This window comes from Neovison vison, chromosome 4 (assembly GCF_020171115.1).
Source record: "Neovison vison isolate M4711 chromosome 4, ASM_NN_V1, whole genome shotgun sequence".
Lineage (NCBI taxonomy): Eukaryota > Metazoa > Chordata > Mammalia > Carnivora > Mustelidae > Neogale > Neogale vison.
In genome coordinates this window covers 167,986,009-168,013,425 of record NC_058094.1, presented here as the reverse complement: position 1 = coordinate 168,013,425, position 27,417 = coordinate 167,986,009, and the positions used below count along the sequence as shown (strand labels likewise).

The 27,417-nt window shown below is 36.7% G+C and overlaps 1 protein-coding gene and 1 pseudogene across 3 annotated transcripts in view; both read right to left on the bottom strand.

Moving 5' to 3' along the window:
* PHF14 (PHD finger protein 14) overlaps positions 1-22,783 on the bottom strand; it is a 171,818-nt gene extending 149,035 nt beyond the window's left edge. For all 3 annotated transcript variants that reach the window (XM_044246116.1, XM_044246114.1, XM_044246115.1), the window contains exons 1-4: positions 22,632-22,783; positions 22,014-22,124; positions 12,783-13,576; positions 5,488-5,632 (exon numbers count right to left, since the gene is read on the bottom strand). In XM_044246116.1, the coding sequence (XP_044102051.1) occupies positions 5,488-5,632; positions 12,783-13,576; positions 22,014-22,124; position 22,632 (1,051 nt within the window). In that variant the 5' untranslated portion in view covers positions 22,633-22,783. The remainder of the gene's footprint in view (positions 1-5,487; positions 5,633-12,782; positions 13,577-22,013; positions 22,125-22,631) is intronic.
* A 2,583-nt stretch (positions 22,784-25,366) lies between these two features.
* On the bottom strand, positions 25,367-26,161 carry LOC122905413 (annotated as a pseudogene).
* Between the last annotated feature and the right edge of the window lie 1,256 nt (positions 26,162-27,417).

The following is a 27,417-nucleotide window of genomic DNA, read 5'->3' as shown; positions in this document are numbered from 1 at the left end:
AACTGACAAAAATGAGTAAGTGGTTTGGGAAAGGACAGTGGTAAAAAAGAAACTGTAGGCTTTACCAGCAGGGGGAAGCCCTATTCAACTGTAGCAGAAGCCCTCAGGAAAAACTACTGCTGCCAGCACTTCAAGAGAAATTTGAAATCCAAAATGTATAAAATAAAAACTCCCCGTTTTTAAATATTAGGAACCAATTCAGTTCCTTAAAACCACTGTGTTGGCCTTCAAAAACATGCATGGTCAAAGCAATGACCTATGAAGTAGAGATAATGCTTTCAGCATGACAAGTCAACAGGCTCATGCCTGCAACACACACCAGCAATGACATTATGGATATAAGCAGTGGTAACATATTTGTGATCAACAGTGGTGATGAATACAATAAACACATCAGCAGCACAGCAGCTGCTTTTCATGTTTACCTCTTCTGCACCTGCTCTGAGGAATCTGAACCATGCCTAGAGAAAACAAAACAAAACAAAACAAAACAAAAAAAACCACCCCAAACATATACACAACCATGTTGACTCGTCTGTTTAATTCATTATCACTAATCACAAGTGGTTCTTTATAGCTGTCAGTAAAACATATGTATGTTTTACACACACACACACACATGCATACAGTGTTATGCCAATTATTTCCCTAATCCACTTCATTCTCCCAAATAACTATTTTATACCAACCTCTGTTCCCAAATCTCCCAACATCTATCTCCCCCATCTCCACTCTGCTAATGACTTTCCTTCCCATTTCACCAAGAAAACAAGAAGCATTCAAAAATAAGTTGCACATGCTCTGACCACTACATCTAACAACCTACCTACATCTGTATCCATATATTCTTTCTCCTCTGCTTACTATGGCTACTAATATTTACTCAATCTCTTCACTTTATGCTGGATCCCATCCCCTCTAGTCTTGTATTCAAAGCCCTAGCTCCAGCAACTGCTTCCTTTTCTCTCCTTACATCAATTGTCCACTCTCTTTCCACTGATCACCCCCCATGTTAGTACTATACTAACATGCTATGTCATCTCTGTATCTGTGATAGGCAGCCTCTAAGATGGTCCCCAATGATCAGTGCTCCTTGTATTAATCATCTTAGAATGTGCCCTCCTACATTTAAGTAGGATTGTTCTGTGTGAAGAACGTGCAGAAATTATAGTATATATTTCCAAATTAGGTTGTAAAACACACTAGCTCTCTCATATGACTGCTTCTAACCCTTTCTCTCTCTGATCACTCATTCTGAAGCCAGCTGTCCTGTCATGAGAACACCGAGGCCCACATGGTGAGAAACTCAGATCTCCAGCCAAGAGCCACCAAGTAACAGAAGCCTATCTATAACTACATAAGCAAGCTGGGAAGCAGATCCTCCAGCTCCAGTGAAGTCTTGCAATGACTATAGTTCAGGCTAACAGCTTTGACTGGAGCTTCATGAGAGACCCTAAGACAGAATCACCCAACTAACAGTTCCAGCAGATGCCTGACCATTAGAAACTGTGTGAAGTAAAAATGTTTGTTTTAAACCGATACATTGTGGGATAGTTTGTTATACAGTAAAAGATAACTAAAAGCATCTAAAATAAGAAGAAAAAAAATCCTTCCTCAACTCCACATCCCTGTAGCTAAGGTCCCATCTTGCTGCCTCCGTTTATATAAAAATTCATTGTAGGGATTGCATTTAGTCACTATCTTCACTTTCCTTCTTCTATTCCCACCTGAACTCTCTTGAAATAAGAAATGACATTCATGTTACTAAATTCAATGGTAAACTCTCCATTGTAATGGTGTTTTGTTCTGCTTGAGAATATTCACTTCGCTACAGAAAAACAAAATGAGACAGGTGAAACATACATGTACAGATAAAAAGCAGGTATGTCTTAAACATGGACAGAAAAAAAAGACAAAGACCAAGAAACATTTAACATTCTTGAAATGTCTAGTTACTACATATACAGAAGACACAGAAGAATCAGAATATACTAAATGTACATGAGATATGAAGAACACAATATTCATGAGGTCTCAGTATGGCCAACCCATCAGTTATACCTCTTCTGGCTCCATGTGTCCACAGCCCAAGAAACATAAAACCCATAACTATTCTGTAGGTTAACTGGAGAACTAAAGCATACTTGTCTCTGGATCTGTCCAAGAGTGTGTGTGTTTGGCCCAGGGTGGTGCCCATGTGGGCTCTGGTCCTCAGAACCATATTCCCAGCTGCGAAGGCTGAAAAGGCAGAGAGAGGTAGGACATACAACACAAACTCTGTGTACCCCAGGATTCAGGTGATCCTTCCACCAACTTGTACTCTATCATAAGCATGTTAACTAATTTCGTATTTTTCCCCTTGCTTTTTTCCATGTATTTTACACTTATTTAATAAACCATGTAATTAAAGAATCATGAACCTTTTTCCCTGTAACTTTTGGGATGGCTTGCCTGGTAGTGTACTTGGGAGTCAACCGCTGCATTAGGATAAGTGGCCACATGACATAGGTCTTTATCTGACTCAAGAAACAAAATTTGACAGTTACTCACTTTCTCTGTTTGAAACATTTTCCTTACTTAGCCTCTGGGTCATTACTCCTGGTTCTCCTCCTGTCCCACTGGCAATGTAATTCCCATCTCCTCTGAAGTGCTAGAACCACTTTACTACTCCCTAGACAGTATATCCAATTTCACAGCTTTATATAACATCTACAGGCTGATGAGTCCCAAATTTTTATCTCTAGTCCCAACATTTTACCTAAACTCCAGACAATTTAAAAAAACCAAAAGTTTACTATCTATCTCAAAACGTTTTCCTCTCTTGCATCATTGCAATGGTCTCTCTGAAATGATTTCCCTGATTCCCAACTTGGACCCACTTCAGCCTACTTCCAACCCAGCAATCAGAGTGATCATTCCCAAACATAAATCCAATCATATTAATCTGCTGCCCAAAACTCATAGGTCTTACCACATCCGTCAGAATCAAATCTAAAATCTATGACCTGCAAGGCCTACCTGGCTTGCTCTCATCTTTACCCCCACCACTCACCAGCTTGCTCACTTAGTTCCTGCCATGACATAAACACTCTGTGTTCCCACTTCAAGATCTTTACATTTCCTACTCCTTCTTCTTCGGGTGCTCTTTCCCCAAAGAGTTGCATGACTTGCTTCCTAACATCCTTCAGGTCACTGCTCAGTATCACTTTATTAGAGGGGATTTTCCTCTTCACCTTGCATAAATACAAACTTCCACCTATCCATCCTCCCTGCAAATCAATAGCATTTCCAATACTCTTTGTCCTGCCTTATTTTTCTTCATAGCTCAGACTATCACCTGATATGTACGTATCTACATACGTATGTACGTATGTATGTAAACATACATATATAAAATTATTTATTGTCTTATTTTTTTCATTGCCTGTCTTACTAGATATGAACCTCCATGAAGTCAGCGATTACTATATTGTTTATTTTACTTTATTTTACTTTACTTGTCTAAAACCTACAGAATGAGCATATAGAAGGTACTCAACAAATATTACTGAAAAGACTAAGTGAATGAATAACAACAATAGGAGACATTTCCATTGTGAGCCTTAGCAGCAAGGAATGGCAGCTTTATATGAAGGCAAGAAGGTACTGGCTAAAGAATCATAGGCCCTGCAAGTCCCATAAGCCCAGCAGACTCAAAGAACTATTGAGAACTATTAATAAGAACTATTGAGAGAAGGGCAGTAATACCAAAAAAGCAGGTAAGGACAAGGCCATAGAAAAACTCTTCTATGGTAATCACGGCCCTGCAGGAAAAAATTAACTGACAGGAAGAAATAATTTTACCACAAAGAAACCTGGAAGATACCCTCTCAACCAAGTGATAAAAGTAACATCACCAACGATGGGAAAAGTAGGTACTATATGCTTCTTAATATGATAAACTGAAAACACAACATAACTTCTATGGCATTTCTGCCAAAAGCATGTCACCTGAGAGGCACCTGGGTGGCTCAGTGGGTTAAAGCCTCTGCCTTCAGCTCAGGTCATGATCCCAGGGTCCTGGGATTGAGTCCTGTGGCGGGTTCTCTGCTCAGCAGGGAGCCTGCTTCCCTTCCTCTCTCTCTCTGCCTGCCTCTCTGCCTACTTGTGATCTCTGTCTGTCAAATAAATAAATAAAATCTTAAAAAAAAAAAAAAAAAAACGCATGTCACCTGAATCTAACCATGAGAAAAAAAAAGATAAAATTAGTATTAAGGACATTCTGCAAATGAACTGGCCTGTATTCTTCAAAAATGTCAATGGCATGAAACACAAGGTCTCAAGAAACGTTCCAGATTAAAGGTAACCAAGTAAGACATAATGACTGAATGTAATGTATAATCCTGGATTTTATTTTGCTAGAACAGACACTACAGGGATGACTGGTAAAACTGAACACAGCCAGTAGGTTAGAAAGAATTCAATCAATGCTAAGTTCCTGACTTTGATAATTATATGATTATGTAAGAACAAGCCCTTGTTAATACACACTGAGGTATTTAGTAGTAGAGGGGGATGCTATGTCAACAGTTTATTCTCATAGAGTTGAAAACAAAATTGTTGTATCAGAGAATATAAAACAGCAAAATGTTACCATACGGGAAATCTGAGTGAAGAATATATGGAAATTCTTTATAATACTCTTAAAAGTTTTCTGTAAGTCAGAAATTATGTCAAAATGAGAAAAAAATTAAGTGAAAAAACAAGCAAAAAAAAAACAAAAAAGATTCAAAAATAGCTGGAAAAATATTTTCCATATATTATAGTAGCTTCTATTTCAGATTTTAAAAGATAATCTCTCCACACAAGTTTAAAATTAAAAATTATAACCGTGAAACAAAACCATCAGGGGCACCTGGGTGGCTCAGTGGGTTAAGACTCTGCCTTCGGCTCAGGTCATGATCTCAGGGTCCTGGGATCAGGCCCAGTATTGGGCTCTCTGCTCAGCAGGAAGCTTGCTTCCCCTTTTTCTCTGCCTGCCTCTCTGCCTACTTGTGATCTCTCTCTCTCTCTGTGTCAAATAACTAAATAAAATCTTTAAAAAAAAAAAAAAAACTATATATCATTAGATTCAGAATATAATTTTTTAAAGAACATATTCTACCATACTAATATACTACATTTTTTCCTATATCTAAATTTCATTTAAAAACTAGAAACAAATGGAGGAAGAAAACTATCGTAACACTGACCTTCAAAGAAATACTGTGATTTCCATGTAATAGTATTTCTATTTCAGTTATTTAAAAACACTTGTTAAATTAACATAATCCGAAAAATAATACCCATGATACTTTGAGGATTCAATATGTCCTACTTTAATTGAAAAGCCATGAAGCACTACACAAAAACCTTAGAACAGTACAAATGCAAAAGAGCTGATTTTACTTATTTTAATGCAGTGTCAATTAGCTGTTTCAAAAAGGAAACAAAACAAAGCAAAATTACCTTCATGGACTGTAATGCCACAATTGTCACACTGAATTATTTCATCAGCATCCTCGCTATTATCTCCAAGACAAACACAGCAAATCAGAATGTGGTCCATTTTTTGAGAACTCCAGTTTTGACTCTTCTCAAGAATCAGCGAGTCCTAATATTAAAACATATCAGAAATCACAAGATTAAATTAAAAGATAATTTTAATAACTATAATTCTCAAAGTTATTTTATGCATTTCTAAAATTATGCTGCATTCTCTATTGTTTTAGTAATTTAGTTTGAAATTTAATAATTCCAAAACACTTGAAAAGTCCGTCTGTCAATCAAATGGCCCTCTAAGCACTCTTTAATTTTTTATTTTCCCTGCAAGTCCCATATTCCCCCCTTTAAAAAATGAAAGAGCAAGCTTGCGACTAACAACTCTTCATCTGCTTACCATTTTGGATTATAGTAAGACATGGTTCCTACACTTTGGAAGCTTATAATCCTGCCTTAAGGGAGACAAGACACACAGATATCAAACAGAAAAAAATCAATCCAAGATAACATATAAGCAAATATGTATGGGATGGTATATTTACATACTGGCATAATTACAGACTCTATACTCCTTAACTGCTGAGGAATTCAGAAGTTTTAGAGTCATCAAACTACTGGATGATCGATTCGAGAGCCTAGATAGGCATATCTGTATATACAGGCACAGAAAGCCATCTAAAAAAGGATCCAGGTTGTCTAGTTGATAAAGCGTGAAGTACTCTATTAAGTTTGTGTCAAGAAATAACTAGTATAGGGACGCCTGGGTGGCTCAGTTGGTTAAGCAGCTGCCTTCAGCTCAGGTCATGATCCTAGCGTCCTGGGATCAAGTCCCACATCAGGCTCCTTGATTGGCAGGGAGCCTGCTACTCCCTCTGCTTCTGCCGCCACTCTGCCTGCCTATGCTCACTCTAGCTCCAAATCTAAAAAAAAAAAAAAAAAGAAATAACTAGTATAGGGTGCCTGGGTGACTCAGTAGGTTGAGCGTCTGCCTTCAGCTCAGGCCATGATTGAGAGAGAGGAGAGCCTCTTTCTCCCTCTGCCTCACTCTCTCATGAATAAATAAAATCTTAAAAAAAAATTAGTATAAACTGATAATAAGATACTGACTAATAATATAAAAGGAGAAACAAAGATATAATATAAAGATAAAATTTCAAGAAGGAAAAGAGGTTTGCTTTGTTTAATTTAAACTGCATTACAGATTTAAACTTTAAATGGTTAACAATGATTCTTATCAGATTGGACACTATACAAGATAGCACTTGAGTCTATATTTTCATTTAAGAACCTAACCACTTTTTCTTATATTTTTGTATTCTTTTAAACAGACTAGTATCTCTAGGTAACATTTAGTCATCATTTCATAGCAATCTATAAATGACATCTGAATGACCCCTGAACATCCCATCAATAACATTTTTTTCAATTCTGTGTTATACACCTAGACTTGCAGCTGATCTATAAAACAAATCAGAAAAAATTCAAATCAGAAAAAAAAAGCAAAGTCAAATAGGAGACAGCATCCATGCTCTAGAGAATCCTAAGACTTTAAAATTGTATATTTCGGGTTTGTTTTGTTTTTGTTTTTTTGCTCCTCTTTGTTATGAAACCATAGTGGTTTGGGGCTTTGGACATGAGTACCAAAAAAGGTAAAAACTTCCTAAGAAGAAAACCCATGTTTTATAGTACTTTGGTACATTGAACAAAACAAAAATCTACCCAAATGTTCACCCTACTGGCTATGCTTCAAATTTAAGAGCATTTGACTTTAAGTCTAATGTTTTGCGTTTCATTCTCAGTTCTCATTTAATAACTACTGAACCTCGAAGCTACAATTTTCTCATCTGTAAAATGGGATGGCAAAAGTAATACCTACCTGCTGAGATTGTTGTGAAGATTAAGATAACTGTATGGTAAAAATGTTCCTGAGATATACTAGGTACTCAATAATTATGCTCATTTCCATTCCCCTTTCCTAATTCTTGTAGGTGGTTCAAGAAGAGGAATATGAACTGACCATTTATTATACTGAGGAATTGTGCTCGCTTCGGCAGCACATATATTATACTGAGGAATCTTCCTTGGAATCCCTCCAAAAGTTGTAATCCTCAATGAGTACTGCTATTTTAAATATCTTCCCATGGCAAGTCCAAAAAGACTTTTTTCCCAAAATACCACATCTAGGTTAAAAAAAATCACAAACTAGAAAATGATCTAGCCAACAACCTGAGTTTGATGATTGACAGGCTACTCGTGTAAAATGGGTTCTGCCAATGCTTTTCTGGTGGAATTACAACTAATGAGTGTTTGAAAAAAGGTTTATCCATGGGGGGAACAAGTAAATTTCTATGGATCAGAAAAACAAGCATTAATAGGTAGCTGTAATTCCATTATTTTCCTGTTCTTCCGTTTTCTTCAGAAAAAAATTTCTAGACTGTATATCTATAACAATTTTACTCTACACATACTATCATTTAGAGGCAGAGAAAATTTCACTCCACACATACTATCATTTAGAGGCAGGCAAAATCAACTGGTATTTCTGGGAGACCCATCATTTGAGATTCTTACCAGAAATGTAATGCAGAGAGAGAGAAATCGGGGGGAACTGGAGCCCTACCAAATGACTGACAGATAATGCTTCTAGTGGGAAAATCTTGTAACACATTTTCTTTTTACCAAAGTTTTTACCAAAAAATATATTATTTGAAAATTTGGTTTCACATAAAAATAGATATTGGGAAAGTAGGTTTTGGATGGCACAAGAGTATCATTTATGAAAGAACTTTGATATTATATCATAATTTAATGGAATCCATGGCAATTAGAAGAATAAATGGGGCACTATAGCTGTAAGTCAATGACGACTTTCAATGAACTTACTCATTTTTTTTCCCTTGGGATTTAAAATTTACACCTAAAATGATAATATTGTCTAATGCGCTCCATGGGTTTAGTGCTCATTTATCTATGTATTCTACAAAGATGATTATAAATACTATATACAACAGGATAAATTCTAAGTTTTATGTATGTTTAATTAAAGGGAACTCCTGAACACTTCATGCAAAACTAGAATTAAAAGAATCCTTATTGCTCTGAATATGAGAAAAAATTAGTACACCAAAGAGTTTGAGCAACAGGTCTTCCTCTAACTTTTTTGTTTTTGTTTTTTCCTGTTTTTAAAGAAAGTTAAATTCTCAAGAATCGGAAGTAATCTTTGCACAGTATTTTGAACTCTTTTTATATATTAAAGCAATTGTTTTAAGGGCAGCACCTGGGTGGCTTAAGCTGGTTAAGCATCTGCCTTCAGCTCAGGTCAATGATGCCAGGATCCTGGGATCAAGTCTCACAATGGGGATCCTACTTGGCAGGAAGTCTGCTTCTCCCTCTACCCCTCCCTGCTGCTTGTGCACACTCTCGCTCTCTCTCTCTCTCTCCCCCCCAATAAATAAATAAAATCTTAAAAAAAAAAAAATGCAGTTCTGGGGTACCTGGGTAGCTTTGTCAGTTAAGCGTCTGCCCTTGTCTCAGGTCATGATCCCAGAGTCTTGGGATCTAGCCCTGAATCAGGCTTCCTGCTCAGCAGGGAGTTTGCTTCTCTTTCTCTCTCTCTCTTTCCCTCTGCCCCTCCACACTGCTCATTCTGTCTCTCTCTAGTAAATAAACAAAATCTTAAAAAAAAAAAAAGGTTGTTTTATTTTGAAATGTGTAAAAAGCAACTGATATTTAATAAGTCAGAAACCACAAACAGAAGTAGCTATTTATAAACTTTGGCAAAAATCTAAATTACCAAAAATTGGATGACAATTGCCATTTCTTCACATCCATTTAACATCTTATAATCCATTTAAAACAAGGGAGTCTTTTATGAAAAGAAACCAAAAAACTTCCACCTGAAAATTTCTATTGATAGACTCTTCTTCAAATATTAATCCTCAATCAAAACTCTAGTTTCAAGGTCCTGAAAATGCAAACCATTCTCTGAAAATACTATACCACCCATCCCCAAAAGATTTACTTCAGAAAACCAAAAAGCAATATAACATCAATTAATCTCAAAAGCATCAAGATAAAAGTTTGAAAATGGCATGTAACCATACTTCAAGGTGACTGTTCAGACCTCACTAAATTCAAAAAATGTCATAATTCTATAGGCCAAGGGAAGTCCCCATATGTAGAAAATGTAGGTTTATCAAATGTTCAATTATAGAACAGTAGTTCTCAAGGTGTGGTCTGTGGGACTCTGCTTCATAGGGTCCACAAGTTAAGGCTATTTTCATAATAATAGTAAGGTTGTTTTTGCCTTTTTCACTCTCTCTCATAGGTGTATGATGTAGTCTTCCAGAACTAGACAACAGGGAATAGGGTCATCAATCTGACCGCTTGTGTGCTTCTGTATGTTTTAGTTTTTGAAATTCCCGAGTTTTAATTTGAAAGTAACAAAAGCTATAACCTACATATATACAATTAGGGTTCTCAGTAATTTTTTTTTTTTGAGTGTAAAATATCCCTAGATAAAAAAGTTTTTTAAAAACTATTGCTCTACAGTATTTTCAAGGCCTATGGCATAGGCATGTTAAGTCCATTAAGAATCAATAAAAGGCCCCCCACTCAAAAAAAAAATCAAATTCCCTAAAAAACTCTAAAATTATTGAAGTTTCTGTCCAACATCATTTCTCTACAAGAGCACTTGACGTAACAGCCAAGAAAATCTGCTGTTTATAAACTAAATATAATTCAATTACGTATTTCTAAAACCACACTTTGAGCTAGTTCTACTACAAAGCAGTATTTGAAAACATAAAGTAGAGAAAAATAAAATTTCAAATATAATCAAATATATTTGTATTAACTAATAGATAATTGATACTTTGATGCCAAAATATCATTACCTAAAATAACCAGAAAGATTAAGATACAAACAATGGCCATAAGGAAACAAGAATTACCTTTAGTCGTCTTTACAAAATCAAGAGCATATAAAGAGGAAATTTAGAAATGTAAGATAAAATAATAATCTTGATCAATTTTTATTAAAATTTGTTAGCTGATTTGAGTGATAAATAGAAGAATCATCAAAAATTAATAGTGTTGGGGCGCCTGGGTGTCTCAGTGGGTTAAAGCCTCTGCCTTCGGCTCAGGTCATGATCCCAAGGTCCTGGGATCAAGCCCCACATCGGGCTCTCTGCTCAGCAGGAAGCCTGCTTCCCCTTCTCTCTGCCTGTCTCTCTGCCTCTGTCTGTCAAATAAATTAAAAAAAAAAAAATTACTAGTGTTGGGGAAAAACAGTTATCAAGATTTCAAATAGACTATTATTGAGTTAAATTAACTTCTATCAGTTCTTCTGTATTTCGGCATAGGGTAAAACAAAAGGAAAATTAACAGAAATTAACACAACAGAAATTAGTTTAGCTACTATAAGAATAAAGTTCTTGACAACTTCATCAAGGCGCATTTCCAATAAATGCTCTGCAATCACATTCCTTTAGGACTTAATCTAAATATATGAAGTCCCATTATTTACTAAAGTCTCTCCTGGTAGGAAAAAAAAAAAAAAACCTAGACAGCACATGTGGCCTTCTAATGCATCATAAAGGACAGTCTACAACCTCCTAAGCAACACTACATATTACAGATTATTAATAAATGGATAAGGTATACATTTTACCTGTCAAATTTCTAAACATCTGCAGGTATTCCCCACACCATCACATAAAATCTAACTCTATCTTTATCATTAGCCAGCCTACTTTTGTGAATGTCAGGCTAATAAAAATAAAGAAAGTAATGCTACCAAAGGTAAACTTATTCAGTAGATATAGACTATTAAATACTATAAAATGAACTGGATACAAGCCTACACCAAACATGAACAACTGAATTTTCCATATTTCTAGTTCCCTAAATTGGCACTGGGAATATGGAACTGTTTGTGCTACAGCATTATAAATACTATATTATATTCCAAATGACAACTTCCCATTACTTAAAGATAATAATTAGGATAGATAGCACTGGAAGCAGACAACACTCTTCATATGAAAGCGGATAACCTAGAAGTTAACCAATGTTTATAATTAAAATATAACGTGTTTCATCACTACTGACATATACGACCCTCATAGCCTGTTACTTACTATTTTGGCAAGAAAAAAATCACCCAGTTTTAAATAAAACTTACTTAAAATAGGTAATCACTGCTAGGTAAAACTTGTAAAGTAGAAAAAATGTAAAAGAATAAAGAATAGAAGGAAAATCTTTCTACCAGTTTAACCTTTTTCAATGATATGAGAAAACAAAAAATAAGTGCTTGCTAAAGAACTGAATTTTTGTGACAACAAATACACTAACAGAAATGACAAACTTAATTATTATAGTTCTACATGTTGATGTAACAGGTACATCTACATGTAAGACGACAACTCAATCTTGCTTTTGAAGAAAAACATACACATAAACACACAGACAAAGAGACACAAATGTGTTTGACTGAAGAATCTTGAATGTTGCATCTTGGGCCCAAAGGATAAACCTAACTTTCGGTAGTAGAACTTCAAGTGGAAGAACTGAATCATTACTGTAGTTTTAAGACAGAAATGTTTGTTTTATGATACGAGTGTTTGGTTTTTTCTTTTTCATTTCTTTGTAGAGAGAACTTATTCACTAAATATATGCAAACATCTAGTTCTTATTTACTCCCATACATCTAAAGCAAAGACTTGGTAACTATTCAGATGATGAGTGCTATGACTGGTAAAGGAATTAACCTTAAAATGAATCACTAAAAGTCTGAGGCAATCATTAAGCTGTTTGTTGTCCTGTTCTAAAATATTCTAGGAGTCTAAATTTTCATGTGGATAGGACATAGCTAAGTTGAAATAAAGGTGACCTTTGTTTTCATACTCCAGTCAGCACCATTCAGCAGTCCTATGAAGAATGGAGTGAGAGGACAGGAAAGGGAAAGGAAAACTACCATATCCCTAGTTTACGGATATAAAAATATTTCTCTAACTATAAAGACTGTGAGCTCCTTGAGGCCGGTGATTGTGAGCTCCTTGAGGACGGTGACAAACAGTAGATACTCAATAAAGGCTGGTTGACCAAATGAATAAATGTTAGAGTTAGGGCGCTCATTCACTCCCACAGCTGTCTATCAATAGGATTTCAAGGAAGCTACTTAATATAACGAGTAGAATGGTTTAGAGAAGAATTCCCTTTTCCCCAGACAGACAGAGATCATAAAAATTGGGTTGATCTACCTCATTACTCTTGCTTTGAGATAGTGTCAGGCTATCATTGGTCAGTTCCTCATCATCAGCACTGTTTCTGCTAAGAACTTTACTCTTCTTCTTCTTGCAACCCCCTTCACTGGCAGGGCTGCTATGATCTTCATCATTGCCTTCATCATTCTCATCCTCGTCACTCCCACTTCCCTCATCTTCATCATCTTCATTGTCTCCATCACTTCCTTCTTTCTGAGATGCAGATCTCCCCTTTCTCTTTACTACAGTAGGTCGCCAATCATTGTCATCTTCGCTGTCATAGTCATCCATATCATTCAGCTCTTCCATGGAAACAAAATCCAAAAGTGGTCGATTTCGACGAAGGTTCCACTTTTTTGGCTCACTGACTTGCTCCTCTGTAGTGGCTGCTGCAGTGGGGACTGAAGGAGATGTGTTAACAGCAGGACTTGTGGCTGGTGTGGTGGCAGCAGCAGAAGCAGCCACATTATCAGATACTGTTGCTTTTTCTTTATCCTCTCTCTCCTTCTCTTTCTCCTTTTCTTTCTCCTTCTCTTTTTCCTTTTCCTTCTCTTTCTCCTTTTTCTTTCTAGGTCTTTCTCCATTTTCTTCTTCCTCCTTCTTTTCCATTTTAATTAACTGTTTTTCTGATGACAGTATTTCTTCCTCTGCAGAATTTTTAAGTTGTTCCTCTTTTACTTTAATATCTTCATTCAGTTCTTCTTCTAAAATATTTTCTTCAGAATCACTACAGGAACCTTCTCCACTGTCCTTTGAAGGATCTTCACTTCCATTACCACTCCCTTCAGAATCTGTTGAAAATATGAGAAAAAAAAACCACACATATGTATATACATACACACACACACACACAACGCTGACACAAATGAAACCACCAAAATTTGTGAGTAACTTGCAAAACAATATAAACAAATTTAAGTCAAAGAATGATAGACATTCCCAACCTGATTAAATAATAAATCAATGAAGTTGGTATAATGGTTCTAATTCAATATAGCACTAATGAAGATGAATATATGTAACTCTAAATTAAAATGTTTTTAAAAAAGGAACACTATTTTGTGTTATATAGCTCATGCTATATGTGGTACCCTAGAAGCATTTTTTTTTCCTACAGGTAAAGGTGCTTCTTTTTAAACTGGGTACTTGATTTTAACTTAATGATATAATACAGACCAAATTCTTCTTCTCTTCCATCTTCCTCTCATAAACTGTAAGAACTTACAAGCGTTGAGTCACATTCAAAACAAGAAAAACCTGGCCCAAAAAATTTGGGTCTCATTTATTTTATTCCTTACCCAGCAAAAATGAACACAGGTATTTATGACAGGCAACATCCCTAACATACTAATCAATTTTAGGAGTATCAAGTACACAGGTGAAAGGAGACAATAGCATGGCATAGTAAATGGAAGTTCCAACAGCAGTTATCAATTTTCCTGCTGATTAGTATACTATTCATACCAATAAGAGCCACTTAAACTTTCAAAAAGCCCCCTAGAATGAAAGAAATGAGTAATTTTTTAAAAAAACAAATCCATCTTGGAAAGAAGCAACCATGGTAGTCATTAAAAAGATTGGCTTAGACTATTAAAGAGTTCATACGGGACTACAAGCTTTCTAGCAAGTTTCTTCCATTCCTGCCTAAGGCAGCCCAGGCCATCTTGGCCCAACACTACTCAATAAATAACCTTCTGATCCTCTTTATACCTAATTGAATAAATAAAAATCTAAAATTTGAAATAACAAGAAGAAAAAAAAAGGAAGGGAAGCTGAAAGAAGTAAGAAACCAGTGGTCATTTTCAGGTCATGGCCAACAACTATAGTAAAATCTTTAAGGTGATACATTCTTTGAGCCTATAACTAAGAAAAGGATAATAATAAAATGGTGAAAAAAAGTCTATGCTTCCACACCATTTTAAGTTCTGTTAACTCAACCAGGCTTAGCTATTATAATTAAATGGACATTAAAAGTAAAGAAAGTTAAAAAAAAAAAAGTAAAGAAAATTGTAATTAGTATCAGGTATCTAAAATATCCTAGGAATCCTTTACAAAAGGCTTAAAAAAATCCTGCAAGTTAAATCAATTAAAAATATAGTAATGCACAATAGATATTGACTGGCCCTACAAAATAATTGTCAATCTCAAGATTACCACACAGGGACCACAGCTTATTTAAAACTATTGTGAAAAAACACTCATCCTAAACAATCTTACATAGGACACAGGAGCAATATCATTTAGGTCAACAATCCCTTATTTGAAACTTATGGAGCCAGATAGCTTTCAGAATTTTGATTTTTTTTTTCCAGATTTTGGAAGGGTAGCATGGTGTATACACAACGTATTACACTAAAATCTCCAATGAGTCTATGGCACTATCCCATAATCAAATACATTTCCGCAGTGAAAAGTATAAATATTTACAAATGTGATAAGGAAACATTACAAATAAACTATCATTTCTAGTTAGGTTTTACCAAAAACAAGTTTGTATCAAATTTAGGAAACACCTTTAGATTTGAGCTTCTTGAATTTTCAAAGAGTGTAAATCCAGTATCACCCACAACTAGGTAACTTCTTTTCAGTCCAACAGTTATATAAATCATTAAGAAAATTATGATTTTTTAATACCACTCATAATTAAACCCAACCTACCAAAAAAAACACCTACTTATGGCAAAAATAAAAATAATAATAATTTCTAGGTATTTTTTTAGATAAGAATCTAATAAATAATAAGCAGAGTTGACCAAATACTTCAAAGGCAAAAAGAATCTCTGTGCATAGTGACTAAAGAAAACTGGAACATCTTGCAAATGATGCCATAATTAAGAGAGATGGCCATAATTAAGAGAGATACTCCTTAAAGTACCTAAAAAAGGGCGCCTGGGTGGCTCAGTTGGTTAAGTATCTGCCTTCAGTTCAGGTCATGATCCCTGGGACCTGGGATAGAGCCCCACATCAGGCTCTCCCCTCAGCAGGGAGTCTGTTTCTCCTTCTGCCTCTCACTCTGTTCATGCTCTCTCCTTCTCTCTCTCTCAAATAAATAAATAAAATCTTTTAAAAAATTAAAATAAATAAAATCTTAAAAAAAATTAAAAGTACCTAAAAATTACTAATAAAAACATAGTAGATATAAAAGTTAGATTAACTGGGGCATAAATGTGGGTACCTAATCAAAACTGAGACAAATCCAACTTTGTTATTACTTGGTAAAGTTTGCAAAATGTTAAGAATTTTTATGATTTTTGTCTTGGTGGTTGTTGCCAATGCCAATCATTTCTAAATGCATGGGGGTGGGGGCGACTGGGTGGCTCAGTCAGTTAAGCGACGGACTGGTGGTTTAGGCTCAGGTCCTGATATCATGGGTCATGGGGTTAAGAACCATGTGGGGCTCTGCACTCAGTGGGGAAACTGCTCAAGATTCTCTCTCACTCTCCCCCGCCCCTGACTCACACGCAAGTGTTCTCACACTCCCGCAAAAGAAAATAAACAAATCTTAAAAAAAAAAAAAGTATGGCAAAATTGGTACTCCTCGATTGTTTTTGTTTTGTAATCATCTCAATAGAAATAAACTTGAAAAGAAAAAAGATTTAAATGTTTTACATCTATTAACATATTATTAGATAAATCTGAAATCTTCCCACAAATCCAAATCCTAATAGCTTACCAAACCCTTCATTCTCCAAATATAATATATTATCCATACTCCAACTGCAGGCATCAGGAATATATCAAATTTTATGGCTTTGATTTCTGAAAAATAACTTCTTCATCTGATTAGTCAACACTTCTTTTTGATACATATGCACTTGAGGGATGGAGATAAACAATATTTAGTTACAAGCATAGCTTGACAAAAACGACAATGAAAAAAATCAATCTTTGGTTGTCTATAATTCTATTCTTATAGGCTGCAAATAAAAACGCCTTATTATTACAAATTCAAACAATGACTCTGTGTCATGTTCCAAATCCATCACTCTTATATCTTTTTTTTTTTTTTTAAGTTAATAGACTAGAGAAATAAGTCAGATACTTCAAATAAGTCAGTTGCTTCTTAGCATTAGAAGAGAAGTAATTCTGGGATGACTGGGTAGCTCAGCTGGTTAAGCAACTACCTTTGGCTCAGCTCATGATCTCGGCGTCCTGAGATTGAGTCCAGCATCAGGCTCCCTGCTCACCAAGGAGTCTGCTTCTCCCTCTCCCTTCTTCCCCTTCCCCCTGCTTGTGCTCGTGAGCTCTCGATCTCTCTCTAATAAATAAAATCTTAAAAAAAAAAAAAAAAATAAGGCCACCTGGGTGGCTCAGTCATTGGTCATCTGCCTTTGGCTCAGTTCATGATCCCAGCATCCTGGAATCAAGCCCCACATCAGGCTCCCTGCTTGGTGGGAAGCCTGCTTCTCCATCCCCCATTTCCCCTGCTTGTATTCGCTTTCTCGCTGTCTTTCTCTCTCTGTCAAATAAATAAATAAAATATTTAAAAAAAAAAAAAAAAGTAATTCTAACTCTACAATAAAAATTTTTCCTTAAAAAAAAATCTTTAAAATTGAAATAGTTAAATAAAAGGTACCTTTCTCAAATATACAATATATAAAAATCTCTCTAAGTAATAGCTATTTCAACTAATAGAAGTTAAGGAATTTTTTACGATACAGAATTAAAAGAACAATCTTCAAGAATTCCTTTACAATATTCAATGCTTAAGTTTTCCCCATGATAAATATTAAACAACAAAATTATATTTAATTCAGTTTTATTTTAGCTTTGCAACATAAAGAATGACCTTTGTTCATCAACCTTAATTAACTACTTTGTTCCTTGATCTACTGTAATAGTAATTAGTGTTTATAAATATACAGAATATGTAATAGATTACCAGTCTACTGGTCATTCAGTTATCACCTTGGGGCCATTTTTTACTAATCCTGTATTTTCTCTTTTTAAAAAAGCCAATCAATCAACACAACTCATCCTCTACTCATTATCTCTGGTTCCAACTGTGTCATTTATCATTTTCTGAATAAATCTGGACCAGCAGTTCTCAAGTAAGAACAATTTGGAATACTGTCTCAAAGAGAACATTGGCAATGTTTAGACAATGAATGATTGCCATGAAGGTGGGGGTGGAGGCAGGAAGGGAAGATGCTACTTGCAGTTAGTAAGTAGAAAACAGATGCTGCTAAACATTCTACAGTAAACAGGAAAAGCCTCTTACAAAGAATTATACAACAACAAATGCCAACACTGCCAAGATTGGGAAACCCTGGTCTAGCAATTAAAGGCCTTAATTTGATCTTATTATACTTGCCCAGGTGCATCTCTTATTCTTTTACTCAATCCCGATTCCCAAATATAAATGATATTTTCCAGCCTCCACACTTCTAACACTTAATAGTTTCCCTCATCTATACTGCCTCTCTCTGAGTTCCTAGTTCAACTCTTATCTCCTCAGTGAACTGTTCTAGATAAATCCAATCTACAGTAGTCTCCTTGACTTGAATGACAAAACGAATCAATCATGCTTTGTGTTATATTTTACTTACTTAGTTATTCTAATATTATCACATTTCTTTGTGAATTCACCATAATATTCAGCAAAATGCTCCTAAACAAAACTACCCATCATTAATGATCATTATCTTGATCCACTTAGCCAAAATTAGATTAAGTACAAAATGCCACCAAAGCAAAGTCTCAGCCAGACTCTTCCAGCTAATTTTCTGGCAATTTGGCCTAATTAAATTAACTACAGATCAAGACCTAAAGTTAATCGCCTTACTCTGGCAAGCAGTTTAGAGGGGACACAACACTGCTATTTTGTCTTAGTTAACAAAAGTTATATATGCACTCACCTTCAAAGACATTCCACTTATATATCTATCTTTTATATCTGTGTGTGTGTGTGTGTATTCCACTTATATATATCAGATAACTAAATAATTTATCTTAACCCCAATTACAGGACCAAGTCTCAAATATAACCACTTTAACTAGCCTGAATGATGAAACTGCCAATAATCTGAAATTTGTAATTTCATATGGTCCAACATTTCCACATATGGTTCTTCTAGTGACTATCACCATAATTCTATGATTATACTCTGCCCTCAATCAGAACTGAGAAACTGAGGGGAACCTGGGAACCTTGGTTAAGTCTCTGCCCTCAGCTCAGGTCATGATCCCATGATGCTGGGATTAAGCCCCACCAGCTCCATGCTCAGCAAGGAGCTTGCTTCTCCTTCTCCCCCTGCCCCTCTCCCTGCTTGTTCTCACTCTCTCAAATGAATAAATAAAAATCTTTTAAAAAAAAAGAAAAAAAAAAAAAAAAAGAGGGGCACCTGGGCGGGTCAGTGGGTTAAGCCTCTGCCTTTAGCTCAGATCATGATCCTGGGGTCCTGGGATCAAGCCCCACAACAGGCTCTTTGCTCAGCGGGGAGCCTGCTTCTCCACCTCCCTCGGCCTGCCTCTCTGCCTACTTGTGATCTCTGTCCATCAAATAAATAAATAAATAAATAAATAAGAAAAATCTAACTAATTTCACATTAAAGATGAAATGAGAGATGATCTATTTTCAGTTTGTACTCTTCTAAAGTCAGAGGCTTATACTTATTAACCATCAATAATCAATCACTTGACAATCTTCTCGGCAGGTCATTTTTTGAGCAATATTTACCTTTTCCTATTTTATTATCTGAGAAACACATGAATAAAATTATGTTTATCTGTAAGGTGCTGAATATAATATTTCGGAATTGTCTATATTCTTAATGCCGAACAGAAATAGGAGATTTTATAGTCAGAATTTCTGATTTCAAAAAGAAAAAGAAATTGATGCACAGAATCCTGTTAACAAAAATTAAGGCCAATCAATCTAATCATTTTAACATTAAGCTCTAAGGGAGTCAGTAGTTCATTCAACAAGTCATTTCTAGACATTGTTTTGAAAGACGCTTTGGTCAGATAGATGATTGGCTACTATTTCTCCACCTCCAGTTTAATCTATTCCTATGTAAGGGCTGGGATTCCACAATTCTTACATGACTGAAAACCAGTGATAAGTCTAATATTTTATTTCCTGTAAGAGTCCAACTACCTCAGGCAAAGAACAGATTCAAACAAGAAACACTGGTAATCTATAGTAAGCCACCATGTTAGTTATGGGGGACACCGATGCACCTTAACCTAGAATGGAAAATAGGATTCAATTTCTACTATTAACTATTTTAAACAAAATCATTTACTACTATAATCTCCTTTGCTATAATGAGAACTACACAGTAACCAAGGAAGTAAATTACAAATAGAGCAGACTAGATAACAAGAGGGAATAGAAAGTACTTTTTTAGCACTATAAAAAGATATTTTAAAAAATTATCAGCCTAACAAAACTCATCCTCCCACTTTTCACACATAATTGATAATTCCCATCAACTCTGATTAAGATTTAACAAGGTCAGGAATCTTCACTTAGCTTGAAACCAAAAGTTATCTTGAAAAACAGTTTGTATCATTAGATTGTTTTAACCTTTGTAAGGAAACAGGATACCTGTGCATGACTATAATTCAATAAACAAAAAGAAAAAAAATCTACAAAGTCAGGATTTATTGTCACAGAAACAATTATGGAATACCTAAAGATTAAGCTTTGGGGTTTTTTCATAATGGTATTCAAATAAGTCAAAACCTCTGAAACCCAATAACTATTGTCACAGTTAACAATCTCTACCAAAACTACATTCTAACCAAAAATATCATCTACCAAGATTCTCAACAAGAGAACTTAAAGAGTTTTGGCTCCTCTCCCTTCCCTTTCTTTCCTTCTTTGGAAGTACCAAACATCAGTGAATTGACTAAACTGGAGAGAAACTGGCTAAGAAGCAAAGGTTAAAAACCAATTAATCAAGATAAACTTAGCTTTTGATTGTTGGGAGTGACCTCAATTAGCCACAATATCCAAGTAGTTTCAGTTTCATCTAATTATTTAGATTATTTAATTATTTCATCTAATTATTTTTAGGATCTAACGAGCAAAAAGACTTAAATTTTGGCATCAAAGGCATGGATTACATCCATTATGGCCTAAGTGACCTCATGAAAGTTCTTTAAACTCAAGTCCCATGTTATCTGTAAAATAATATCTCCTTCACTAAGCTATTATAAAAGTTAAATGAGATTACAGTAATAAAAAGTTCTCAGTAAATCACCATGCAAATTCTACTTGTTGGTCCTATTTAGAGTAATAATGGAAACATAACACAACCTAATTTCATCTCTTACCATGCCCAGCAGAAGAAAGGAAGAAGGAAGAAAGAGCGAGCGAGCAACGGAAAGGAGGGAGAGATGACTAAGCACAGAAAACTCTCTGGGGGAATACTTTAAAATTATTAAAGGGATGAAACTGAAAAGTCTTTAATTTCTTACTTTACTTAAACTTCCATCAGAAGGGGCAAAATTATAAGTAATTTTTATTGTGCATGTATGTATTAGTATTTCTCACATAAAATATTTAAACAATTTATATGCATTTCTCAGATTCTTGCAATTAAAACTATACATATATATCTATACATGTGAAGTACAAGAAACAAAAGATACCATGGAAAACCGTATTTTTCTATGTTTTCCAATCTCGTACAATGTGAACATAGGACCTTTTTTAAAGTTTGTTTTTAAAATCACAAAACATAATGAGTAAGCATATATCTTTGTACTTAGGAGATTTTTGAAAAGCCCAATCCACAAGGTCCAACACCTACCACAAAGTACAACTTTTTACTCTGGTCAACTTTATTCTGATAAGGGAGCTAATAGACAAAAAGCAAAACTCCCCTCAGAGGGTGCCAAGTGATCTGAATAGAGAAGAACCCTGCTTATGGGCTGTTCATGGCTCACATTACTCTCAGGATATTATTTGACTTCCGGATATTTATATATTTTTTTCCTCTATCCATAAAATAAGCATAAATTATTTTTGAGTAAAGAACAGAGAAAACTCCGCTATCTATAAGTTCTTTTCTATCTGTTAGTATCTGAGTATCAATATAAACAGAAGCAATGATAGGGATCTAGTGAAAGGATCTTAGGGAAATGTGAGAAAATAAATGAAGTTTATGTGCTTTAACTTTAAATTGGCATTTTAATCAAAACCGATTTTTTAAGAGGGTCTGAAAATAAGCCCAACTTTCAGAAAGCTGGGAAAAGGGAAGAAAATGAAACATTTACCTGAGGCATCTCCAACTTTAAAATCACTGTCATCTGAACTATCATAATCGAGAGCTTCTAGCAGAGAAGCTGCCAAAGGCTTCACCTGCCTCCTCTTGGAGCTGCGATCCACTGTTAAGAGAAAAACATTACATCGTCATTAATAATCACGCCAAGCACAGAAGACAGCGGTGATGCTAAGGGAAGATACAGATGACCTCGAGCAGGGAATCTTTGTCTACTTCAGTTCTCAGCAAAAAAGTGTAGGACGCTTGCTTGGGGTGGGCACACGGTCTGGGGAGGGCGGGCCAGCAGCACAGGCGGCTCCAGGCTGGGGAGAAGCAAAGGGGAACCCCGGCCAGCCAAAATCAAAGCTGACCCCCGTAACAACATCCTCTTATGTTTCAGCGACTCGCTCAAAATCCCTCACTTAGACACGGAGACAGTCAGCAGAAAGAAAACGCGAAGCCCAGGTAGTGAAAAAAGCCTTGTTCGTTCCCGCAGATGTGGAAGGGAAGCGCCCACGAAAGGTCCAGCTTCCAGCGGAAACCTGCCACCCCCACCCTGCGCCCACAGGCCCTGACTTCTAGAAGGGCTGAAATGCACCTTTCTCCCGGCAGAGGCCTCTGACACACTTACTAAGGAATCCGTGAGGTGGTCGTTTGGAGGAGACCTAGGGAGAGGCTGCGAGAGCCTAGGCAGCGCTGAGGTCTGGACTGATACCGCGGGAACAAATCCGAAAGATGCTACTTAAAATCGGCGGCAGCGCCGCCGACCGGACCCGGGCGCCTCAAGAGCAGCCCCTCCCGCCCCCCACCCCGCCCCCTAGTCCTCGCCGAACCGGCCCCGGCTGCTCGCGCCCCTTCCCACGGCGCTCCCCTGCCAGAGGCTCCCTTAGGCCCCGGCAGCTCTGGGGGAGTTAATTTCCTCCGTTAAAACTGTTAGAAAAAAATAAAAGAAAGAAAAACTTTATTAGCCTGCACCAGAAGAAACAAAAGACCCAGAAATGAATTTGCACAGTCCGAGGTCGATTGCCTGAGACAATAGAGAAAGCAACGACCCGGATACAGCTCGGAAGAGAAGGAAGTGAAAACCCAAGGCAAAGCGCGGCCCTAAGAGCAGCAAGAGGCTTGAGCGCGTGCGCCGGACTTGCAGCGGCTCTCCGTCTCTCCTGTTGGAGGAGCCGAACAGATCCGAGTGAGAACCGATTGGGAGCCGAGCGGAGCCGAGTAGTGACGAGCAGGAGCAGAGGGCCCTCCCGGACCCTGAGCGGCTCTTCCCACAAATCACTGAGGCTCCACCTGCCCCGCCCAAATCTGTGGGAGGCCAGTTTGTTACTGGTGGTGTTTTCTTTTTTTTTTTTTTTAAAGATTTTATTTATTTATTTGACAGAGAGAAATCACAAGTAGATGGAGAGGCAGGCAGAGAGAGAGAGGGAAGCAGGCTCCCTGCTGAGCAGAGAGCCCGATGCGGGACTCGATCCCAGGACCCTGAGATCATGACCTGAGCCGAAGGCAGCGGCTTAACCACTGAGCCACCCAGGCGCCCACTGGTGGTGTTTTCTTAAGGAGTTGCCCAGAGTACATTTTACAGAAAGAGCCGTTTCTAGCTTAAGTTACTAGCACAAACATTAGTAATACCAACAGCAACATTCTACCTGCCGCCTCTATAAATTGCAACCCTTTAAATATTTTGGAACGTCGAATATTTTATTTCCTGAAAGAGGGAAAGGTGAGAATCGCATTAGACTTTGCTACTTTGCGACGAGAGGGGGAAAACCATTAATTTAGTTATATTAATTAACTGTTATTACAACGAGTGTACTGGGGGCAGTCATTTCCACATTAAAAAAAAGTATTTATTTTACTGAGAATACATCTAGGGGAAAATAATCCATTTCACAAGTATATCGTGTGTTACATCAGGATGTGTGTGCACGTAGATGTGAAATAATGCCTTACATTCACTTAGGGAATTTACATTTTAAGGTGAATTTTTTAAATCCGTAAAAATTCGGGTCAATATATACAACTGGATTTGGCAGTCCTTTTGTACAACTGGATATGGCAGCCCTTCAACAGTTTCAAACGCCACATTTATTTACATAGAGGATAAATACTTTTTCAACAATATTTAAATGTTAGAATCTGACTAGCATTAATACATGACAAAAGTTTACATATAGAGAAAGGATTTGGATGAAGTTTACTCAGTTCACTAGTTTATTCCACACATAAGCATGGAGTGGTAGTGTTTGTAACGTGGGAAAATAAATTTGTGGGAATCAAATCATATAATGCAATAGTGGAGCTTACTCTTTAAAGAAACATGTTGAATTATTTTGTGAACTGGAATTGAATTTTATAATATTAAATTTGACAAAAAATAGCAAATATTTACACAAAGTAGTATAATTTATGGAATAATTATACAGAGGGTGGAAGGACTATAAGATAGTTGTCTTTTCCATTCCAGAACTTAAGGTACAGGTAAGGATAAAAACGGGTCAGACAATTGCTGTATATTGTGAGACAGGCTACCAGAGTTAAGAACACACATGCTAAGAAGAGAGAAGGCATTCAGGGAAGGCTTCCTGGAGAAAGTGATAGAACCAGACATAGTCTGAACTTACCTGAAAAAGGAGAAAAGAAGAAAAGGAGACAGAAGTGTTCCAGACCAAGAAAAGGTCATGTCCAAATGCTCAGGGCTAGGGTTACCTAGTTAGATTCCCCAAAAGCTGGACTACTTCTAATGTCCCAGGACATTCGACCATAACAGTAGTTGTATAAATTATATCGCAACCTCATCTTTCTGTTTCCCTTATCCCTGCCAAAAAATGTAAACTCTTCCAATCTCTGAGAATCTCTAGTCCCTCATCCACTGCTATGTGCCCCTCAAACCTTTCCACAGTGCTATAGAAACTTACATTCCTGAAATTTAAAACTTACTTAGTAAACCCTCTTCCTTTCTGTATCCTTGTCTAAAATGGAAAGTTACCCTGCAGCCCTCTCAATTGGAGGTCACTCAGCCTCCCACACCTCATTTTCTCAAGATCCAGAGGTGGCATCTAATCCTTAATACTCCCCACTGGCCTTCAGACTTGTTATTCCTCCAGTTAAAAGCCTAGAAAATTAATTATTTGGCCAGCTACACTTTGGGAACTTAATTTCCATTCTTTTTCAAACATTAACCATACTAAGGATTATTTTACATCTGAGGTTAGAGAACCAAACATTCCATTCTCCTTCTAGATTCATTGGGAGGAATTATGCTGAATTATCTAAAAGGAAAAAGACACTCCAAAAGCTAGCATTTAAGTTTCTATAAGAAAAATTCCTAGAAATAGATTATCTTTTTTTCCCCCAGAGATTTTATTAAAGGTATTTACAGAGCAAAATCGAGACTCCAGATCCAGCTGCCAAGGACACCCTGTTATCCTGTGGGTACTGGTAGCAGCACAGCATAGCAGGACGCTCTAGATGCCCATCCTTCTGTTCCAAGATGGGGGTGGTAGGCAATATCTCATCTTTGGGTTCCACAACCCTCACATGATCAAGCATGGGCTTCTTAGAGCCAATCTTACTACTTGGGTCCCTGGGAAGCATGATCTTCACTTTGATGCCTAGCACATCCCATCTGAGGAGCACATGGTACACAACAGTGTCAACACAGTAGTTAGGGTTCCCACTGTGAATCATCAGGCTATCTACAAACATCATAAATTTAGCCCTCTGTCCTTGCACTTTCTCAGACACCAAGATCTCACAGCTTTTGGCCCCACACTTCATGATGAACTGCCGTACATTATAGCAGGCCCTCTCACAGCAAGTCCTCTTAGGAGTTTGTATCAGAGAGACTCTGCCCTAGTAATAGCACACAAACCTCTTGTGGTCGCCTTTTCAATTTAAAGTTCTACCCTGTACCCCACAAATCAAGCCTCTTCTGAACCCAGTGGTCAATTCCCAGATCTGCTCGCCCTTCTCACCGAGAACATTCTGTGTCCTGATGGCCAAGACATTGATTTCTCTCCTAGTTGGTGTAATTCAGACCTCAATCCCAGAGTAGCCATCTTCAGCCATTACTCACTTCGTAAGTGAGAAATTCATTCAGTTCAGCTTTAAAGATGCCATTGGAAACAAAATTCTCTTCTTGGAAATTTGCACCACCATCTTGCTGTCACGGGCCACTGCTAGAAATAAACTTTCTGAATAAAAAAATGTAAACAGGGGCACCTGGGTGGCTCAGTGGGTTAAAGCCTCTGCCTTTGGCTCAGGTCATGGTCTCAGGGTCCTGGGATCGAGCCCAGCATCAGGCTCTCTGCTCAGCGGAGAGCCTCTTCTTCCTCTCTCTCTGTCTGCCTCCTGCCTACTTGTGATCTCTGTCTGTCAAATAAATAAATAAAATCTTAAAAAAAATGCAAACACATTTATATTCAACAAACATTGTCTAATTGCTCTCTGAAAATAGGCTGTACTAATATATATTATCACCAAGAGTACATGAGGATTCTTTCCAAACCCCTGGTCATTGAGTATTCATAATCATTTTTTTAACTTTTAATTTTTAAGTAGTTTTGGATTTATGAAAAAATGAACAATAATACTGAGCTTGTATATACACCTCACCGTGCTTCCACTAATGTCAATATCTTGCATAACCACGTTACATTTACAATTCTAAGAAATGATCGTTAGTACAGTATTATTAAACCACAAACATTATTTGGTTATTGCTAGTTTTCTCACTAATGTCCTCTTTTGCTCCAAGATCCAATCCAGAGGACCATGTTGCATTTAAATTAGCAATCTTTTTAACCTTTGCAATACATGTGTTAAAAGAAAAAAAAAAGACAAAAGGAAAAAAAGAAGGAAGGAAAGAAACAGAGAAAAAGAAAAGAAATTCAAATTGTGAATTGCTTTTTGATTTGTATTTAATGTGGAAGAAACTACTAGATGTTTCCCAATACCTATTATCCTTGCCTCCAAAAATAAAAGTCCCAAATTTTAACTAGACATAAGTTTTTCCTTTTTCCTTTTCTTTTTTTTTTTTTTTTTTTGGAAAAGATTTTACTTATTTATTTACCTGAGAGAGAGAGAGAGACCAGTGGGGAGGAGCCCAGAGCCCAGCACAGGGCTCAAGCTCAGGAACCTGAGATCATGACCTGACCCCAAATTAAGAGTCTGAGGCTTAACTGACTGAGCCGCCCAGGTGCCCCACTAGACGTGTTTTTCAAGAATAGAGACTACATTTCCTAATCTTCTCGAAGTTATATGTGGTTACATAATTAAGTTCTGGCCAATGGGTTGCTAGCTGAAAAGGTATGTACAACAGGAAATTACATGAAATGAATTATTTCTTTTTTTTTTCTTCTTTTCTGGAAGTCCACCCCCCACCCCCAATCATTGTGACTAGAACTTCCAGTACA